Here is a 22,278-nt window from a genome sequence, read left to right as displayed (position 1 = left end):
TCGCTTCCTGTTGTCACCATGAGTACATTGTCTCCTGTGTTTGTCTTTGTTTTTGTTTTACTGCATTAAACATATACATATTGACAATCCGATCCGTATGGTACATGCGAAATGGGAATCCATATGACCATACAGATTGACAATCCGTGTGACCCACACACATTGTCAATCCATATAGTACATAAGAATTGTCAATTCGTATATTTGTTAATTTTAAATATTTTATTTATTTAATAAATTTAATAATTTTTTTTGTTTAAAATTCAATGTATAAATTTTATTTTTATTTAACTATTTTATAAATAACTATTTTAATACTTTTGTATATTTAAAATAGTTATTTATAAAATAATTAAATAGTCATTTATTAAAAATTAAAAATAAAATTGTACTTTGATTTTGATCATATATTTTAGTTTGTTAGAAATAGTGATTTGAAGTATAAAAATTTTAAAAATGAATTTCTACATTGATTTATGAATATATATATATATATATATATATATATATAAAAGTATCAAAATAGTTATTTATAAAATAATTAAATACTTATTTATGAATTATTAAATAGAAATTTATAAAATATTGAAAATCAAATTGTAGTTTGATTTTGATGATATATTTTAGTTTGCTAGATTGGTCATTTAAAGTTAATTTTAATTTTATTTATTACATTTGTTAAAACATACTACATTTAATAATACAACAGGGTTTTAGAAGATTTATTCGTTACTTTTTTAGTTAGTTTTTGAGTAATAGAATGAAAACATTTTTGTTATGAAATATGAAACTCAACTATTATTTGAATGACATGAATTGTTATTACTGTTTAAATTTGTAGATTATGATTAGAACTAGAGGATTGCGTCGAGTTTTAGGTAAAGTTATAAGAAGAGTCTTAGGTAGACAAGTTAGTGGTAATGAGGGAGAAACCCTTCAACGTCGACGACCGACAACATCAACACGTAGATAACGAGTAGTTGTAGCTGTTGCAAAACATGTTGAGAATGTGGATAATGCTGCTGACGAGCCTCATGAGGAGCCTCATGATCCAATTACGGAGGATGTAGAGTGGTGATTCACAGGGTTTTCTAGGCAGGCCCTAAATCAGTGTTGACTGATTATGCTTATCACATGGCATCCAAAGTGTGGGCAGGAGAGGTAGTTATTTGTTTAATTAAAGCCTTCCATAGCTTTGATGCTGATGTAGAGCAGGTTGTTGACTTATTAGTTGAGTTGCTTGAAGTTAGTAGGCAAGACGCAAAAGATGAGACTGAGCAATGTAGAGGGCCATATGTTTGCCTAGCCTGGTTGCAAGACATTTATCGTAGCAAATGTGACACAAGACAATGGATAATAGTAGCTCAAGCATATGTGCTGCATCTTGTAGGTTGCACACTATTTGCTAACAAGAGTGCCACACATATCAGTGTGGTATTCTGGGACGCATTTTGTGACCTTAATCAATCTGAAGGGTTTTCATGGGGAGCGATTGCACTAGTCCATATGTATGACAATCTAATGTTGTGTCCAAGCATGCCACAAAACATCTTGCAGGATATATCACTCTCTTGCAGGTAATTATATTGATTTTTATCATTGTTATTTGTTTTAAACTTTATATGTACTATTGATTAGAATTGTTATTGGTATTTTTTAATGTGTGTAGTCTTGGATCTACGGGTATTTCCCTATAGTTGCAAATATTATTGCTAATGAGGATTACCATGAGAGGAAATCACGTGCTTGTCGCTGGAAGTGTGGGAAGGCATTACCAGTGATGACCAATCGTAAGCACTTGGATAGGCTGACGCCAGATGCTTTTTGCTGGATACCTTATGTTGATCACCATGCTTTCAAAGAATTTGAGCTCATTTCACTATTTTCTGGACATATCAAATGGGGTTCATCTATTGTTTGACACCAACCAGAGAGGGTATTACGATAGTTTGGTTATGTTCAATCCATTCCTGCACTCCATACTGCTCCATCTCTATCCACAGAGGAGATTGACGATAGATGACTTCAGTTTTCTCAATACCTTGCACCGATTGGAGAGTTTTGTAGTTTTCCTGGTCAGTGTGCAGCATGCTACATTGAGTGGTTTTATAGGATGTCTCACCCATTCATGAGTCTGCCACAACTTGGGGAGCCTCCTAGACATCCACCCATGGTGCATGATAATATATATATTATACCAAATCCACTTGTGTTGCCCGTTCAAACAACAGCTATGCCACAACTGCCTGCACCTACAGCTGTTGATGCAAACATGCCTCGACATGCAGTGGTATAATATATTTACAATTCAACTAATATATTTTTTTCTTACATGCTTCCAATATTTATTATTGACGTTGTTGTCAATGTCGTAGGTTGCTTACCAAAAGATAGTAGAAAGCTTGGAATACATGATAAATATGAGGATGGTCACTACTGAAACTGATGCATACACTCTGACTAAGCACTGTTTAAGATTAGCCACAAGTGTCACTGAGCAAGGAAATGTTTATGTTCACTCAAGACGAAGGAGGGATACACAGGACAAAGATGGTGGTGGACGATGATGATGATAGTTGGGATTGACTGAATATTGTTTAATATTTGTATGTAATATGACTGAGCACTATTTAATATTTGTATTATTTGATTGACTATGTATATGTCTATGGTTAACATTTGCATTTATTTTGTATTTGACTATTATGTTCGATGGAAAACAAACACTGTGTTCATTACACAAATATGATTAGAAAGTGTTACATGCATTATCCATGTTGTTACAACTATGTAAGTTACAAACATCGTCCAAACAATAACAAAATGTTCAATATTCTCCTAAATTAACATGATGTGTGGTCAACCTTATGTAATTAGTATACTAGTGCATTCGTCTAATATAAGGAGTAGGCCATTGTTTTGCTTGATAATAATAATGTGTTGACCATAACAAAGTTGTTGACGGCATGGGGCAACCATCTCTTAGAAATACCTGTTACAAAGATAAATACACATCCAAATGTTCATAATACATGTTAGAATACAAAAATTAACGAAGATGATGGTCATTTCTATACCTGTACAAAATGATTGTCATACACATGACCAATACATATAATGCGATGAACATAATTATCTCTCGATGGTTGACTTCTAAGAGAGAAAAAACGTCATGCTTTGTTGGAGAGAAAGAGAAACAAGGATGATGTTATACCTTCATGCAATCACATAACCCATTTCGGTAATATTCATCTACTTATCCATGGTTATCTACACGTAACAATTTTAATCAGTATTATTAAAAAAATATTTATCCATGAATACGTAACAAAAAACTTATATACCAAGGATAATTCATCAACAAGTAGTGATCGCTTTAATGCTCATATTTGTCTATGCCACCTAGCAGGTCTATATACTCATCAAACCATTGTACAACTTCTTTCAGCAAATGATTACGAACCAAAGACCATGAATCTTCACCCATACCTAATAAGGCAACAATTACACAATATCCACAATTACCATCAGCTTTGACATCAACAATCTTTTCAATAAAATTCTGAATGCATGGATGAAATTGATCCAACATTGACATCTTTCTCCAATTTTGTTTGTTCAGATGATGATGCGGAACGTTTCAGTGTGGATGAACTATTTTGCACTGAATGTAATGCATCCACATACTTCTAGTAAGATGAATCACACTTCGTTGATTTTTCTTGTTTAGTTATTTGTTTCTTTTGAGCACCTTTTGTTTTGACCTTTTCAGGAGAAGCACACATCGAATTTAGATCAAGGTAGAGTATTTCCCAAAGTTTACTCTTCAATGTCACTTTGCCACATACATGAAGCTCTTCAAACCGCTTGGATATGGCTTTCATCTCTTCGGTTATGCAAACTTTGGACTCAGATAAACCTTGGTTTGAAAAACGTAGCCTCCGCCAAAACATATGGACTGTATCAAGTGGTATGCTACCAACAACATATCTAGATAACTCATATGCACATGGAAGACCATGATTAGTTCTCATAATATATCCACAACAAGAATTGGCAATGCCAGTATAATTCACTTGCTCAAACTCAGCAACAATATGGTTTAACGCATACCTTGATACCATGCTAATTAGTCTCTTGTATAAGGTAACTTTAAAAACATGTTCGACCACATGTGTGTTTGTTTCAAAACATGCCTTAATTTTAGTGTGTTGTAGAGTGATCATGTTGTTCATGGCTTCCCAAACACTACATAGGTCTCCAAGGCTATTTTTCAAATGTATATTGGTTTTAATAAGAACACAAACAATTATTTTTATCCATTAATGTGTTCTTATTAAAACCAATATACATTTACAATTTTCATACCTGTTAGTTGTTGTACATGTGTTTCCTAGATGCATCACCTTATTCGTCTATGCTTTAACAAATCTTTGTCTGTGGGGAATCAACCATGTTTGTTTCGCATAGTCAACAAACATTGGTCATGGTGAGCAAGCAATTTCAAACTTCATAAGATAGTCATCATACTCTATCTTAGTAGGAAAATCCACAAGACTCCCCCATGCTTCCATCACATAGTCTCATGTGTTCTTTTGACCCACAAGGGTTTTACATTTTGTCTTCACATTCTTATCAATGTGAAAGCAACACAACAAGTTAGGTGTCTCAAGGAACATAGTTTTCACTGCATTCATCAATGTTGAATCTCTGTCAGTAACAATAACTTGAGGGATTGCATCAAGTCTCATAAAAATACCTCTAAATCATTCAAGAGCCCAGACAACATTGTTTATACGTTCTCTTTCTAAATAGGCAAATGCAACTGAAAATGTCATCCAGTAGGTGTCACACCAGCAATGTCAAGTAAAGGAAATTTGTATCTGCTTGTTTTTTATGTATTATCTATGAGAAATACCAAATTACAAGCATTGTTTAATTTCACTACATCTGGATGTGTCCAAAATATATCACGTACAACATCTTCATCCTTTAGTCTATGCCAATGAATATATTGATTGCATTCAAGTAGCTTCATTAGTTGTTGCATTTCACTATTACTACCTCTCATAGAAGAATGGTATGCATATCTTGCATTGTAGACTTACTTCATTGTTGTACAATTGTTGACATTGTGCTCCTTCAAAGTGAGAAGAATATTCATTGGTTTGACCATTGACTTTGTCATATCACCAATAATAATATTTTCATTCTCAGTTAGTCGACCAACATATGGATGTCCAGTGAATGACTTAGCCAATGCATGATTATGAGTCCCACATATTAAGTTCACCATCCACCCTTCACCTTCCAACACTAGTTTCGCTCTGAACTTAAAGGGACAACCACATTTTCTAGTGCTAGTCTTCGTTCGTACTAAATCTTTCTTGTATACTCTATATTTTCCACTCCTCTCACAACCAATTAAAACAAATTAGGTTCTTCCTCTCTTTCTAATTGATGTGTCTGACCTCATTATCATAACCACAAAACCAATATCATACACAATAGTATGAGCCCATTGCAATACGTCCTCACGGGTAACAAACACTTACAAAAGGGATAATACATGTTTAGTCTTCTTAGGACATTCATTTACATACTTTAACAAAATACAAAATCATATCAATATCTGAGAAGTATTGAATGCATCAGAATAATCAATATTTTCAAACACATCAGGTTTCTCTCCATTGTCTTCATTCATATTAATTTCTTTAGACATTATGCTCTCATATATATTCATTGATCTTCGTCCATCTTAACAAAACATTAAACAAATATCAATGACAAAATAACAACAACTAATGAAATTCCATACGTATAGCCTATACGAATTGACATATAATAGTTCATACCTCCATATACATATAATAATAATTTATCTCTTAATCAAATATATGAATTGTTATCACTTTTAATTAATTCTAATTATTTATAAATAAATCTATTTATTTTAAAAAACTTCAATGTTGAAATTTATCTTAAAATCTTCTACATTAGACAATGTAGATATATCAATAAATATGTTTTTTAACATATACTATGACACAATTTTATTATTTTTTACTGCATATACTAATATATTACATTTAAATTGATAAGCATATATATAATAATTTTTATCTAAATTTTCATATTTTATACACTTGAATAAACTATTTAATGTAAATATTTATACAAATATATTAAAAAATATAACTAAATTTATAAAAAATACATTAAAAATATATTTTTAAATTTTTTTAACTTATATGAATTGTCAATCCGTATGAACCGTATGTTTCTTATGGATTACCAATCCGTATGGCACAGATCGTTCGTAGATGTAAAAAATTAACCTCCTCCATCGTTGTATTGCAACACCCACCACGACGACAACCACAAACTCAATGCAGCAGATAACCAACCACCACAACAATGCACCTCTACGAAACCAACCACAATGCGGGGAGTTCAACCAACAACCAACGCAAGTGAATGGTGTAAGAAGAAAAGAAAAAAAAAAGGAAGGAACCAAGAAGAAGAAGAAGTAAAAAAGGGTAAAGTTGAAATTTTTTAAAATATGTTGGGTGTAGAAGAAATTTGAATGGTGGAGGAAGAATAACCCTTTGTTTTATTTTGACAAACTATTTTTGACCAGTGGCCAATAGTTTACTATACTCCACTAGTATTTTAAATGAGTCAATTTTATTCCGGCCTACTAATGGTGATAAACAAAATTCTTTAAATATTTAACATTATTTATAATAAAAATTTGAAATTACTAGTTAAATGGAAATAATTGTTGATGTACGTTCTTTGGTTAAACTGTCAACGGTGTGTTTATGTATGCATGATTTTTTAATTATAAGATGAGAGTAATTAATTTATTATATATTTCAGTATGTAGTCACACGTCGTTTAAGATAAAATCATGAGGGTCGATTGAGCACCTAAGTGAAAATTACCTTGGATATGGGAACCCTAATGATGTCTATGAACTTGAGGTCGAAAAATTATCACTAGCTAAAAGGAAGGCCTGGACCACTATTGTCTCTTAGTCTTGATTGGGGGCTTATTTCGATAGCCACAAAATCTCACATTGCTTAGGAGTCGAGGTCACATATCATTTATATACACCCTTTCTTCTCAACCCATCGAAGTGATAAAGGACTATCCAAGGAGGAAGAGTTTGGCTTGGGTGGGCTCAACATGGATGGACCAATAACTTGAGTAAAGAGTAAGAGGTTTCAAGAAAAGTTTGGCAAGAGACTAAATTCTTTCATGGAGGAAAGAGTAGAAGAAGCGAAGCTCATAAATTTTAGTCAACTTTTAGAATAGGATTTTATTTTCATTTTTAATTGTATTTTGAGCCTATTTTTGGACTTGTAAAGGGTTGTGACCTTTTAATGTTATTTTTAAGTATTTTAATTATTAGATTAGTTATCGGGCCTTGCCCTAATTTAGGGTTATTAGTAGGAGTTATAAATAGACTCTTTAAACACTTTGTCGACAGTTCTTTATGAGATTTCATATTAGACACAACTTTCTTTCTTGGTTCTTGAGTGAAACCTTAGGCTCTTATCAAAGAATTCTATTATTTGTGGTAAATCATCCTCAACTTATCAATCTTTCAAGATTATAACATTATTCTTTCCATCTCTTTTTCTTTTTTTTTCTCCCAATTTCAAAGAGTCCAAAATAGGTTCCCAGTCTGTTGATGCTAAAAATTGGATCCGCAAAACAGGTTTCATCATGAAATACTTTTTACAAGGACAAAACCTTGACGATTCACTGAGCACCTGAGTAAATAATATCTCAAATACATGAGACCTTAACGAAAGGTAATTACATTTATTATTTTAAAGAAAAGTTGACATAGGAGAATATGTAATTACATTTTGTCACTACTAATGAAAGGTAAAATGAGATGAAAAATATTTAATCTTAAAATTAATATCACTTTTATCTATAATATTGTTATAGATGTGAGGTAAAATGGTATAAAACTTTCTATGAGACTCGAATTTAAGATTATTTGTTAAACTAATTAGAATAATATTATGTTAATTGATTCTAGATAGAAAATAGTAGTGTTTATATAATAGATTCATATATTTTATGGAATTAATACCGAACAAAATCTGTTAAATAAAAAATGTTAATAAAATAATATTTAATCTTTATAATGTTACCTTATTGTTACAAATTATAACTTAAAAGATTGAGCATTTTGAATCAATATATTTTTCAGCTAGCTAGCTGGTAATTAGTATGCACACCGACCTCTATAATTTCTTTTGGCATTCAAACCCTGACGTAGTTATTAATCTATGGATTGGTTTATTAATACATGCTGAACGAAAATTGCGGCAAAGTTAACTGAATGCTGCCTCAGGTAATGCAATGTGCCGGCTAAATATATATTTTTATATGTAAGAATGATGAACTCATGCATTCTATTTAATTAATTAACTAAATCATTTATCACACTTAAGCTAATTTTCTATAATTTTTAATATGATAAAGAATGAAAAACCATTTCCTTGCAGAAATACCGTCTTCTCAAATGATTAATTTAATATTAGTCTTTATTTAGTTTTTTAAATTTTATTTATTATTTGTAACATTAAAGTAACATTATATGCATACATTTTAAAACTATTTTTAGATGATATGTTTAAAACTTTAGTTCTCGTAAATTTATTGATTTTAATCTTTATGATTTTTTTACAAAAATAAAACTTATTGATTTCAATCAATTATAATGTGACATATATTTAATTATATTATTTAAACAACATATTTAAGTGATAATAAATATATTTTTCAAAATTAAAAATTCACTAGAACTAAGCTCTCGCTCACATTTGTTTCTGAATAAATGGCTACCTTCTTGTTGATTTTTGTTGAATTCTAGAACTAAAATAAGGTTGTTTTACTAGCTTTGTTTGTGTTACCTACCTAAATATTTGGAGAGGGAAAAAGCAAGGAAGAGAATAAATCAACCGGCGCTAGGTGGCCTTGTAGTTTTAATCCATGAAATTGGTGTTATTCCTAATCTGAAAGAGCTTTGTCAGCTTTGTCAATGTAGAAATTGGAACAGCATTTTCATGGACCTTACTATTAAATCAAGGGTTGTTTGAACTTGTGCTTTTGTGATTACAACGAAGATATTGTTTGTTTTCAGAAATCAACATTTGTTGCTTTATACCATGTTGAATTAAAGAGGTAGAAATCTTGAAGACTGGTCTAAGATCTTTTGATTTTAATAATTTTATAATATGGAACAAGTTTGTAAAAAATTGACATTTGGATTGAATGTTTTTATATTAGGCATGTCGATGTTTTAGACCTAATCAGTTTTATTATCTATGCTTAATAGAAATCAAACATGGTGAGATAAACACTACAAGAAAATCGTTGACTTCCGACAGACAAAATTCGTCAGTAAATATGCATTTCCAACGGACAAAAATTCGTCGAAAATGTCAGCATCGAAAAAAACTTCAATCAAAATTTTCTCGGTAATTTTTTACGGATAATCCGTGGGTAAAGGTTATTCTTCTTTCCGACAGATTATTCGTCGGTAATGATTACGTTTGTTTCCCAAGGATATTCCATCAGTAATTGTAATTATAGTTTCCAATAGATAATCCATCAGTAATTGTAACTATATCTTCCGACAAATTATCCATCATTAGTTGTAACTATATATTCCGACGGACTATCCATGAGTAAAACTACCAATGGATAATCTGTCAATAATAATAACGAATGCTATCAGTATTTTATGTATTAACGATGAATTATCTGTCATTAGTAATATTCCATTGTTGATGTTTTTTAATATATTTAAAATATTATCTGGTTATTATATAAATTATATGATATTACAAAATAATATTCTACAATGACAACATATACAAAACAATAATAAATTTAAAAGATCATAATTTTATAATAATTTAGCTAAAAAGTTGTTGTCATACATATTAATTCTATATAATTGTCTTTAACAAGTCAAACTATTGATAAATTAAAAAATAAAATAGTTTTAAAACAATATTCATAAAAAGGACAAGTAACAATAAGTGTTTTAATGCAATCTAGTAATTATCATAATATGGAGAGTCTGGTTGTTGCTGGTTTTTCTATTGTTGCTCCTGTTGATCATTTTGTTGCTCTTGGTGGTTGTTTTGTTATTGGTTTTGTTCAAAGATATTGCGTGCGTTAGGTGATAAGAAATGCATGATAATTGATTGAAATTGCTGAAATTATTGCTAAAATTGATGACTCATCCACTCATTTTCCTCCCTCATTTGGCGAATCTCCTCCTCACTTTGTGAAAGTCGTTGTCTCAATTGGATAATCTCTTATGAATCATGTGAATAACTACTTGATGCTTTCCTTTTTTGCGTGAGACTACTATCTCCACCTTGATAATCATGAGCAAGGTCTCTAGTCCCATATAGTCATCCCTTGGTCTTTCCACCAACAGCTTCGACCCAACTCCTAGACCTAATACTTTCTCCTCTAAAACAGGGTCAAGAGGGCTAGTCTCTAATTCGCCAACAGATGATGCACCCTTAGACCTAGCTTGACAATATATTCTTTGAAATTTTTCTTGATATTTAAACAAAGACAACTTTCAATAACATAGTAATTTGAATAAAATGAAGAAAAAAATTAAAAAAAAACTAACATGTGTTCTCCTACATCTTTCATTGACAAATTCACCAACATCCTTTCTTATATGGATTTGTTGAAAGACTTCATCGATATGTATAGAACGACCAAATTCTACTGCTAGCAAAAAAAAAACATTAATGGTAAATAAATAAACATTTAATCTTAAAATTATTAAGTTTTAAAAAAATATCAAACAAGTTTAATGTGCACACCGTCCACATGGCGTGATCATGCATGCTAATGGAACCACTTGTATGAAGGATTCTACCCTTTCCCGATACTTGATTTATTGAGACTCGTGTAGACTTTATGTGGAAAGCATATGTATTCCAATGTGCTAACAAACGATTTCACATGTCATCTCCAAGCCATCTTGGCTTCTTAAGAGTCTTTTGAGCATCGTCAAACATATCAAGACAATCCTTGTGAGACTTTAGTATGAAAATTTCTTCTAATCCTATGTTGATGCTCAAATCTCTACATCACCAACCTTTATATGAAGAGAAAAAAATATTAGTATAAGAAACAGTGAATAATCACCACATTATGTTATTACATTATTAATTATAGCAAACACATATATAAAGCATGAAGTTATTTATCATGAATATCTTAGTTACACCGAGTATTAGATCAGATATTTAAAGTTGTGCAGAAAAAGCACCTAAAAGCTAGCTACATGAAAACTATTAGGAGTAAATGATATAGAACAATGATTAAACTATTAGCAATTCATCTATTGGAAATATAAGGTTCTGGTATGGAAGAAGAAAAAGATAGAAAGATAACTAATATACTGAAATTGACACATAGCTGTCGTACAATACCACAATCCAATACTTCTATTTATACTAGAAATTTTGTCTAGCACGGGTAAAACCATTACAAGCCCAAGGCAAATAACATTGAAATGAGGGAGTGAGGCAGTGAGCGAGGGACTTTTTTTTTTTATGAAAGACAATGAGGGAGTTTTCTTTTTAATCAACCTTATTTTTTAAAATTTTATATTTTTCATATATATTTTAATAAAAGTAATTTTTAAAATGGAATACTAAGATTATAATATACACATAATTGGTAATGTTAATAAAAAAAGGTTTTAAACAATTATAAAAAAATTATTAAAAAGGAACATATTTCTAAACACGTAATTAGAAAGGAATAAAGATTATTAGAAACTTGGAATAAATAGTAACAAAGTTTAAAAGGATTATTAAAAAAGATCATAGCATGCTTCGATTATAAAGGAATAGTTTTAAAGTTGTAAACTATATATTATATTAAATAATTTTCTTAAGTTATCATCTAATTAATTTGATCTTAAATTTAAATATGATCAAATCAAGTTTCAATTGTAGTTGAATCGTGGTTGAATAGGTTTTATATTTTTAATATTATATAATATTTTAAGTAATAAAATAATATATACTTGAAAAATTAGGATATAAAAAATATAAATTAGTATAGATGACAAAATTATATGTTTCATAAGATAAAAACTAATGATAGTTGAGAAAATACTTGGGTCTTATCGGGCCTAGATCAATCATCAATATTACACTTGGATCTTATTAGGCTTTGATCATTCATCAGTGTTAGTCTTATTAGATCTTAAACAATCATTAGTGTTATACTGATTGGGTCTTGCTCAATAATCAGTATTACACCTAGGCCTTATTGGGCCTTAGTCAACTATTAGTGTTATACCTAGGTCTTATTGGACCTTAGTTAATAATCAATATTGCACCTAGGCCTTACTAGGCCTTAGTCAATCATTAGTGTTACACTTGACCTTTATTAAACCTTGGTCAATCATTAGTGTTACACCTAGATCTTATTAAGCCTAAGTTAATAATCAATATGTACTACACTTAGTCCTTATTGAGAATTGGTGAATCATCAATCTTACACCTAGGTCTTATTGGGCCTTGGTTAATCATTAATATTATTCCTAGGCCTTATTGAGTCTTAGTCCATCATCAATATTGTATTTGGGCCTTATTGGAGCTTAGACAATCATAAGTTACACTTGGGCCTAGTTGGCATTGGTCAATTATATTTGGCCTTATTAAGTCTTAATCAATTATTAGTGTTATACTTGGACTTTATTAGGCCATAATCAATGATTAGTGTGTACACTTGAGCCTTATTGAGTCATAACCAATTATTAGTGTTACACTATATAGTAATTAGGCCTTAGGCTAACCATCTATCAAAGTCTTTTTCTTTAAGCTGACTTGGCTTGACCTTTTTTCGGCTTGACTTGGTCTAACCTACCTTTTTAAAATTAACCATGTTAATGTTTCCACACAGTTACATCTTTATGACCTATTAGGCTTAATAGACTTTTTTATAAGCCAAATGAACCTAGTTTATTAATTATCTAAATAGACTTTTTTAAAATGTTCAAGCTTAACATATTAATTAACTAAATATTCTTTTTTTACAAGTCCAAGTCTAATTTTTTAATTAAACATACCATGTTTTAAAGAGGCCAAATCATAGCCCCTGTAAGTAGCTTGACCTATTCGCATCCCTAAGCCTAGGAGTGATATAAGGTGAGTTTGGTTAAGCTTTTTTTTATATAGAAAAAATCACTTATTTTATATAAAAAAAACACTTGTTATAAAATTTTGGATGTATGTATAAACTTATTTAAAAAAGCGGAAGTTGAAAATAAGCTAAAAGCAGCTTATTGATAAGCTGCTCCAAATAAGCTGGTGCAGAAACAAGAATTGGAAAAAACACGGAGGTGGGTTAATGAAAATTTTGGATGGGACTACCCCTGCTTTTAAGAGACGAAGCTTTAGTTTACAGATGTGTATGGTGGCCATCCTCGTCCTTTCCCTCACCCTTTCCCTCGCCCTCGAGTGGAGGTGCTCCTACGAAGCTTCCATCACTGCTCCAATCTAGCATGGCAAGGCGGATCTGCACTGGTGGACATGCTGGCCAGTGGCTCTGGTTGTGGCAATGGCTGAGGGAAGTAGAGAAAATTTGAATTCAAATTTGTTCGCATTTTCCCCCAAATTTCGGAGATCGCAAATTGTCCTCGCCGTTGCAGAGCATGGAAAGCCCTCACTTATCGAAATCCCTCATTTCGTGACCTTCCTCCTTTGTCATCGTGAGCTAGCTCTAGGCTTCCCTCCACAAAAGTGTTGTTCTTTAGGTGATGTTGTATCAAGTGATGATAATTTCTCCTCTCCTTTCAATTTCAATTGTATGATTATGGGTCTTTGGGTTTATGTGTAAGGCTTTAATTGGAGACTGTTTTGGTTTTTAGTTAGAAGAAAGGTATTGAAGATTGAGACATTGTTATTTCTTACTTAATTGAATTGCTTTGTAAGATGTTGTTGGGTGGATTTTAATCAAATTGTTGTTAGTTTGTGCTTCCTTTTGTGCTTTTAGGTGTTTTGGGGGTAAGACACACCTTGTGCTTGATTCCTAACTACTGGTTTTTAATAAATTTCATTTTTGCTTCTCAAGTAAAAATTAAAAATCAAGATTCTGTGACGGAAATTGGAATTGAAAACAAAAAGGGATGGGTGCCTGATGTGAATTGTAGAACACCTCATCCAACCACCTACGTTGAGACAATCATATGTATCTTTTGTTGTGCTAATTTGATCTAATAGTGTTTTTGCTCTCAATGAAGTTTCGTTAAAGACTCAAAGATGAGGATGAATTCTTTGTAAGCTTTCCATTTGTTAGCCAAATTGAATTGTAAATGTGAATTCATTGCTCTGGCATTTTGTGTGAATATTGCAGAAGCAAAAAAGAGTCATGGTCTAAATGTGCTTTCCAGTATGTCATTTTGGAACTGATAATTTGCAAGTTTTCAATGAATGGAAACTAGGAGTTGAGAGTGCTGCACGTATATACTTCAAATACTTGCAGGAAGATTACAAAGTTCAATGCCAATTTTTTGTAGATAGTCAAGTAACTTTTACCAAAAGATCTGGGAAAATTGTAGTGGATTAGATAAGCATGCTTTTGTTTCCAAAGAAATATATTGGGCGAAAGATTATCCCATCAAATTGAATCTTCTAGTCTTTTGGATGTACAATGTATTGGATGCTTATAAGGTTTTTTTTATGTAAATTAAGCATAAGGTCTTTTATGTAAATTTGTGATTAAAAAATCACTTATACACACACAAACAAGTTAAAAATCACATTTAATTAAAAAAGCGTGTTTTATAATTCAACCAAACATGAAACAATTTCTGCTTGTATAAAAATCACTTAAAAATAAATAACTTTTCTTACAAGTACTTTTTTTAATCTTAAACAAACTGACCCATAATTCATGATGAATTCAGTGGCATGCAGATTAATTTTTTTTTCTTTCAAGTAGGAGCAGAAAAATTGCTTAATATTTCTCAGACGAAAATTAACATAAGCTTTATTAAGATGATATTTGCTTTGGAAACAATAAAAATAATAATTTATTTAAAATTATAGTTAACATTAAAAATCAACAATCAAATTCTTATACTTATTTATCAGTTTATCTGATTTTATATATTATATTAATATATATGTAAATTTTGAATTTTAAGTATATCTTAAAATTTTTTTAATCAATAATAAGAATAAAATAATATATGATTTAACAACATTTTAACAACATTAATCATTCAAATCTGCTTATGTGCTTAACAATTTAATGTGACATTTTTTATTAGGTTATGTGTTTAACAATATTTAATGGATCTTGTTTCTTTTTCCGATGAATTTTGTTCTTTTTTTCCAAAGGACAATATTACTGACAAAAAATTTGTGGATAATGCTAACTTTTCCGCCGCATATAAACGACAAATTTACTGTAGAGGATCACCTTTACAAACTATTTACGTAAAGTGGTCAATTTTCTAATATTTACGGAGGGGGTCTGTTTGACCATGGATGCCGTCAACAGTACTGGCGAGAAACGCGTGTCGCCATTGTCAATGGCGAGAAGCATGCTGACCTGGCTAAGAGAAGAGGGTGCCGCCATTGTGCTTGGCGAGACAGTTGACGTGGATGTTGTCTCGCTGCTCCCACTGGTGAGAAGCATGCTGTCTCGCTGCTCCCAATGGCGAGAAGCCTTCCACGTAAGCAATGCCGCCATTGCTTCCTGCGAGACACCTTCACGCCATGCATGCCACAGTTCTGAAGATGGCAGTGTAGGCTTGCAGTGTTTAGGGTTAGGGTTTGTAGTGTTCTGAAAAGGCTAGGATTTTGCAGGTGAACGTTAAGCTTTTGAACGTTACTTGTTTACGTTTTCACCTATAAAAAATGCTCATCAACGTAAATGGATGTACATTTCTCCTTCAAGTTGCTGAGCTCTCTTTCTCTTTCTTCTTGAGTATGAGTTTCTTGTGCTTACTGTGCTTCCTTCCTTCAAGTTTGGTGCTTGTTGTGCTTCTTTCCTTCAAGTTTGGTGTGTGTCCTTATCCTCCATAAATTTCTGGTAAGTGTTTTCAAAATAAATAAAATGTATATATTCTGTTAATAATATTATAAAAATAGTAGGTTAGGTAGTATTAATAGATATTCTAAGTTTAAGTTAGTTAGTATTAGTAGGTATTGTGTTGTTAAATTTATGTATTAATAGATATTCCAACATTAGGTTAGTTAGTATGAAAATATTATTTGGTTAGTTAGAATGAAAATTTTATTTAGTTGTTGTATATATTCTTAGATATTATATGTGTGATATATATATATATCAAAATAATATTTGGTTGAAAATATTATTTGGTTAGTTAGTATGAAAATATTATTTAGTTGTTGTATATATTCTTAAATTTTATATATGTGATATTAGCTTTTGTAGTATTATGTATATATTTACACGCATGATACTTTAGCCAATGCACACGTAATATTAGCTTCTGTAGTATTAGGCACAAGTTAATATTAGCTTTAGGTATATATTTTTAAATTTTAGGCACACGTAAATTTTTAATTTTTGTAATATTAAATACTTCACATATAAATAAATAATTGTAGTATTAGACACTTCACACACGTAAATTTATCTTTTTAGTATTATAATTTTGTATGTTATATATAGATAGTACAATTTTAAATAAATGAGTTGATAAGTTAATATAATTTGAGTCAAGTATTTTTAGTTAGAATGTTATATATATTATTTGTTAGTTTTAGTTTGTAGGTTAATATTATTTGTTTTAGAAAATTTACGTGATTAAATATATGATACATTGTACATTATTATTATTTTTGTATTACACGTTGTTTAAATAATTTTTTGCATTTGAATATTTGTTTGTATTTTAATTTATTTGGTAGTCCATATTTTATTTACTTATTTATTTGTTAATTGTAGAATATATTATATTATTTATTTAAATTTGTCTATGTGTATGTATTTGAAAGTATTTGTAGAATATATTTAAATTTTATTATTTGTATAATATATTTTGTTATCAAATAAATATATTTTGTTATTTATTTAAATTTGTCTTCGCATGTATTTTAATTTATCTATAGAATATATTCAAAATTGCCCAGTTTTATTTATTACAAATTTATTTATATATATTTAATAACGTTTTTATAAATGTGCGTAGTTTTATTTATATTATCTACAAATAATGTATAAATTGTTTTGTAAATTTATTGTATTATATTTTATGTTGCAGTATCAATGACATCTTCATCGTCATGTCCATCACATATTAAAATTAAGTCTGACCCGATCGATAGTGATGTATTATGGATGCAACCTAAGCATGTTTCAGAACATGTTTGGAATGGGGAAGAAAATTGGAAATTACATATCAGACGAGCTGTCCCCACGTATCAAGGGGAAGAAGAAATTCCAGAGCAAATTTTTCATTTTCTTCGCCAATCTGGTTTTTACTGGATTATGAAAATGAGATACTTAAAAATAAATGCCTCATTAATTAGTGCTTTGATAGAAAGATGAAGGCCGGAAACACATACCTTTCACATGAGATGCGGAGAGTGTACTATTACTCTCCAAGACGTCTCTGTATTGTTAGGTCTACGTGTGGATGGTTTACCATTAATCGGTCCAACAAATCTTAATTGGGCTGATTTATGTGAGGAATTATTGGGAGTCAGACCACAAGAAGGTGAAATTAAAGGTAGTGTGGTTAAATTAAGTTGGTTGGCTCACCATTTTGCACAAATAAATAACCACGATGATGAAGAACAAGTACGAAGGTTTGCCCGTGCATGGATACTAAGATTCATTGGAGGTGTCTTGTTCGTTGACAAAAGCAGTAACAAAGTTTCGCTAATGTACCTTCAATTTTTACGTGACTTTGAAGACTGTAGCACATATGCATGGGGACCTACCGTACTTGCTTTTCTATACAGAGAGATGTGTAGTGCCACCGATTATAAAACTAAATCAATCGGAGGTATGTGTATCTTACTACAAATGTGGGCATGGGAACGATGTCCAACCTTGGCTCCAAAGAGGACTCCTTCCCAAGTAGAAAATAAATCACTAGGGCACAGGTTAGTCATTTTTAAAAGCGTCTTTCATTTCAAAAGAATAAATGGTTTTAGGGTATATTAAATTTTAATCTTTGTAGTTGGCTGCGACGTGGAAACCAATATATCGGCAATGATGATGTGAGAGTTTTTCGTCGCAAGTTGGATATTATGAAACGTCATGAGGTAAGAACATGGTATTGTATTTGTAAAATAAAAAACGATATGTGTTATTTTACTAAAATGCTAACAACTATGTTGTCATATGCAGTTTGTGTGGGAGCCTTACACAACAACTGTTATATCATTGTTGCCTCCTATTTGTGTAGTCAGAAGTGTCGCGTGGTGCGCGGTGGTGCCACTAATTTGTTTCCAAGTTATTGAGTGGCACCAACCGGATAGCGTATTGAGACAATTTGGAATGCAGCAACCAATTCCAGAGTCTCCTTCGCAACCCTTGAACATTCATGGCATAACACTAAAAGGGAAACATGACAAAAATTGGGGGCAATTGTTCGCCCCAATGATTGATCAGTGGAACAATCGCCATGCTTTTATGGTCGACGCTTATCCCCGACAAGAGGGCCTATTGAGCTTTAACTCGGACTACATGGTCTGGTATAGGCGAAAGACAAAGATGTTTGTTGACCCACAAAATGCAAGCACGACTACATTGGTATTTTTTAGTTTTTTTGAATATTTAACTTTAACATTTTTTTAATGGTGCCCATTAATTTTCTGACCCTAATAATTACAGGCTGAAGTTGTGGAGACATTACAATACATGGTGTCTCCTCAAGGGAGGAATACATGGACAGTTGATGATCTCGTGCCTTATGTGGAGAAAATTACAATTTTATCCGAAGAGCAAGAGAGAATCACTAAGCCTGTGTCACATGGTCCTGCATCAAAGCGTCAATTTCCAGCACAAGAGTTTCACATTCTTCAGTCAAGTGTTGAAACTTAGGGCATAGGCAGACGAAGGGAGGCTGTTGAAGCGGAAGAATATTCCCAACAAATGGTGGAGCGTGGCCATGGAATGTATTACACGCCACAAACATTTGCTCAGTATCCAACACAGATGTATCAGTATCATTTTCAGGGTCATCACACTGATACTTCTGCAAGCCAGCATTCGTTCGATGGTGTTGCGGAAACCCAACCTCATTTTTCATGGCCCACTATGACCCCTTCACAGCAATATTATGGCCCAATTCCAACACCTAATGCCCCATCAGGAACACAATGGAATGTACCGGGACCAATACCTAATATGAGTGACTTATTAGGTGTTGATTTGCGCCACGAATTTTCTGCTGAGGCTGACGAAGAAGAAGCGGGGAGGCATCGGGGCAGAAGAAATCCTGATTGCCAAGCACGAAGATGGGATCGACCATGTGGCACATCCTCACGACATCACGGACACCAAAATGAATGATTTGCATGTCTCCGTTTAAATATGTTGTTGTATATTTTTCATATGAATTTCACACGTAATGTATGGTATTCAGTTTATTAAGGCTTACTAATGGATACAATTTATGTCGCGTATCAAACTATAATAATAAATGAATTTAAAAAATAACTAAGGTAGAGAAAAGGAAATAACTAATGTTTCTAACTAGCGATGAACACAAATGTCACATGTGCACTAAGGTAGACAAAAGAAAATAACTAATGTCACTCAACCTGGCTTGATCCACTCCATTTATTTCAACTTCTAAATGTAATTTTATTTCATTAGATGCATTTGAGTCTGGAGTAATTTTATTTCAACCCTAAACCCTAAGGCTTAGACCCTAAACCATAAACCCTAAGACTTAGACACTAAACCCTAAACCCTAGACCCTAAATTCTAAACCATAAACCCTAAACCCTAAGGCTTAGACCCTAAACACTAAACCATAAGACTTAGACACTAAACCCTAAACCTTAAACCATAAACCCTTAACCCTAAATTCTAAACCATAAACCCTAAACCCTAAACCCTAAGGCTTAGACACTAAACACTAAACCCTAAGACTTAGACACTAAACCCTAAACCTTAAACCATAAACCCTAAGGCTTAGACCCTAAACCATAAACCATAAACCCTAAGGCTTAGACCCTACACACTAAACACTAAGACTTAGACACTAAACCCTAAACCCTTAACCCTAAATTCTAAACCATAAATACTAAACCCTAAGGCTTAGACACTAAACACTAAACCCTAAGACTTAGACACTAAACCCTAAACCTTAAACCATAAACCCTAAGGCTTAGACCCTAAACACTAAACCCTAAGACTTAAAAACTAAACCATAAACACTTAACCCTAAATTCTAAACCATAAACCCTAAGGCTTAGACCTTAAACACAAAACCCTAAGACTTAGACACTAAACCCTAAACCTTAAACCATAAACCCTTAACCCTAAATTCTAAACACTAAACCCTAAACACTAAGGCTTAGACACTAAAACCTAAATCTTAAACCCTAATCCCTTAACCCAAAATTTTAAACCCTAACCCCTAAGACTTAATCCCAAAACCGTAAAACCTAAGGCTTAGACCCTAAACCCTAATCCTTAAACCCTAAGGCTTAGGTGTTACTCTGTTGTGTTATTTTGTAGTGTTTAGGGTTTATTATGTAATGTTTATTCTGTTGGGTTTAGTCCTTGTTCCAGATAGTCCATAATGACTAAGTCCATAGTTTGTCATTGTAGATAGTTAAAAAAAACTAAGGTAAAGAAAAGAAAATAACTAATGTTTCTAACTAACGATGAACACCAATGTCACTCAACCTGGATTGATCCACTCCATTTATTTCAACTTCTAAATGTAATTTTGTTTCATTAGATGCATATGAGTCTAGAGTTTTTCCACCTTTCTGTTTGCTCAGGGGTTACGGATTAGGGCTTATGGGTTATTGGTTAGGGCTTAGGGCGTTAAGTACAACATTCTACATAGTTCTCCTTTAGTATCAATTTCGAAAATAAGTAATGTATAAATTTGTTGACAAAAGTACACATTAAAAAATAAGTAACTGACGATTTCATTGAATACCACAAAGTAAATACATTGAACAAAACCTAAAGCAATACAAGTCACTCATCTAACATACATTAATCAATTAAATGAATTACTCCCACGGTCAGATTGCATTGGACATCGGCGCCTATTGTGCCCTTCTGCTCCACATCTACTACATTTTTGTCGGTGGTCAGATGGTTCGAGCCAATCCATCTCATTCCTTATCCTTGTTGATTTTGGCTAACCTTTTGCACGAATTGTAGTTGGGTCAGAGATTAGTGTCCATGCCTCATCAGTAGGAGGAATTGCCGCTTCATTTCCAAGAGGCCACCAGTGTGCGGAGTATGCTTTTAAGATGTGCTCATTCGTGTAAACAACATCTATATATTGGTAGTAGTTCATGCTCACGTAACCACAAGCTGCAATAATGTGTGAACATGGATAGTGAAGTGCAGAATACCTTCCGCATTGACAATAATGGCCATTCAAGTTAACTGCCCACTTTTGTCCGCCACGTTGCGTTATAGGGTTGAAGGTCTCCTCTACTTCAAACCTTGTGGAGTGGATATCATACACGCGAACGATGTGCGAACAAGCTTGTTCTTGATTTTTTCTAAGTTCTTTAACAAGCTTAGAACAATATACTTGTCCTTCATTTAATTGTCTTTGGGCTTGGCGACCACGATCAACAAAGTACTTTCGGCACCTGCTATATGTTGACTTGACCAACGTTGTTATGGGTATGCTGCGACAATCCTTCAACACCTTATTCACACATTCTGAGAGGTTGGTTGTCATGTGACCATATCTTTGTTTAGATGTATCGTAAGCCATGCTCCATTTTTCCTTTCAAATGAGATCAATCCATGTTGCTATGGCTGGACTCAATTGACGAAATTTTTCTAAGTTTTGATCAAACACATGCTTGCAAGGAGTGTACGCTGCATCAAGTTTGTTACCATCAAAAGTTGTAGGTACATATGAAACTAAAATTAACTTCATGTATAAAATAAACCTTACCCAATTTCTTGAACATCTCTTTTGTTTCGCGTTGTTGAATTTGCGATTGAAATTGATCGCTATGTGTCGGACGCAGTACCACATGATAACCGTGGGGA

General features: G+C 32.2%; 2 protein-coding genes across 2 annotated transcripts; both read left to right on the top strand.

The window, feature by feature from the left end:
- The first annotated feature begins 1,134 nt into the window (after positions 1-1,134).
- LOC106797357 (uncharacterized) lies at positions 1,135-1,921 on the top strand. The gene is made up of 2 exons (XM_014771632.1): positions 1,135-1,434; positions 1,670-1,921. The coding sequence occupies exons 1-2, from the start codon at positions 1,135-1,137 to the stop codon at positions 1,919-1,921; spliced, it is 552 nt and encodes a 183-aa protein (XP_014627118.1).
- Positions 1,922-13,383: 11,462 nt separating this feature from the next.
- On the top strand, positions 13,384-14,063 carry LOC100527156 (uncharacterized). Its single transcript, NM_001248774.2, is given in 1 exon segment — positions 13,384-14,063. A coding segment is annotated over 1 exon segment (489 nt). The 5' UTR covers positions 13,384-13,434; the 3' UTR covers positions 13,924-14,063.
- The last annotated feature ends 8,215 nt before the right edge of the window (positions 14,064-22,278 follow it).

Source organism: Glycine max, chromosome 19 (assembly GCF_000004515.6).
Source record: "Glycine max cultivar Williams 82 chromosome 19, Glycine_max_v4.0, whole genome shotgun sequence".
In the NCBI taxonomy this organism is placed as follows: Eukaryota; Viridiplantae; Streptophyta; class Magnoliopsida; order Fabales; family Fabaceae; genus Glycine; species Glycine max.
The sequence above is the reverse complement of the archived record's forward strand: the minus strand, read 5'-3'. Positions and strand labels throughout refer to the sequence as shown.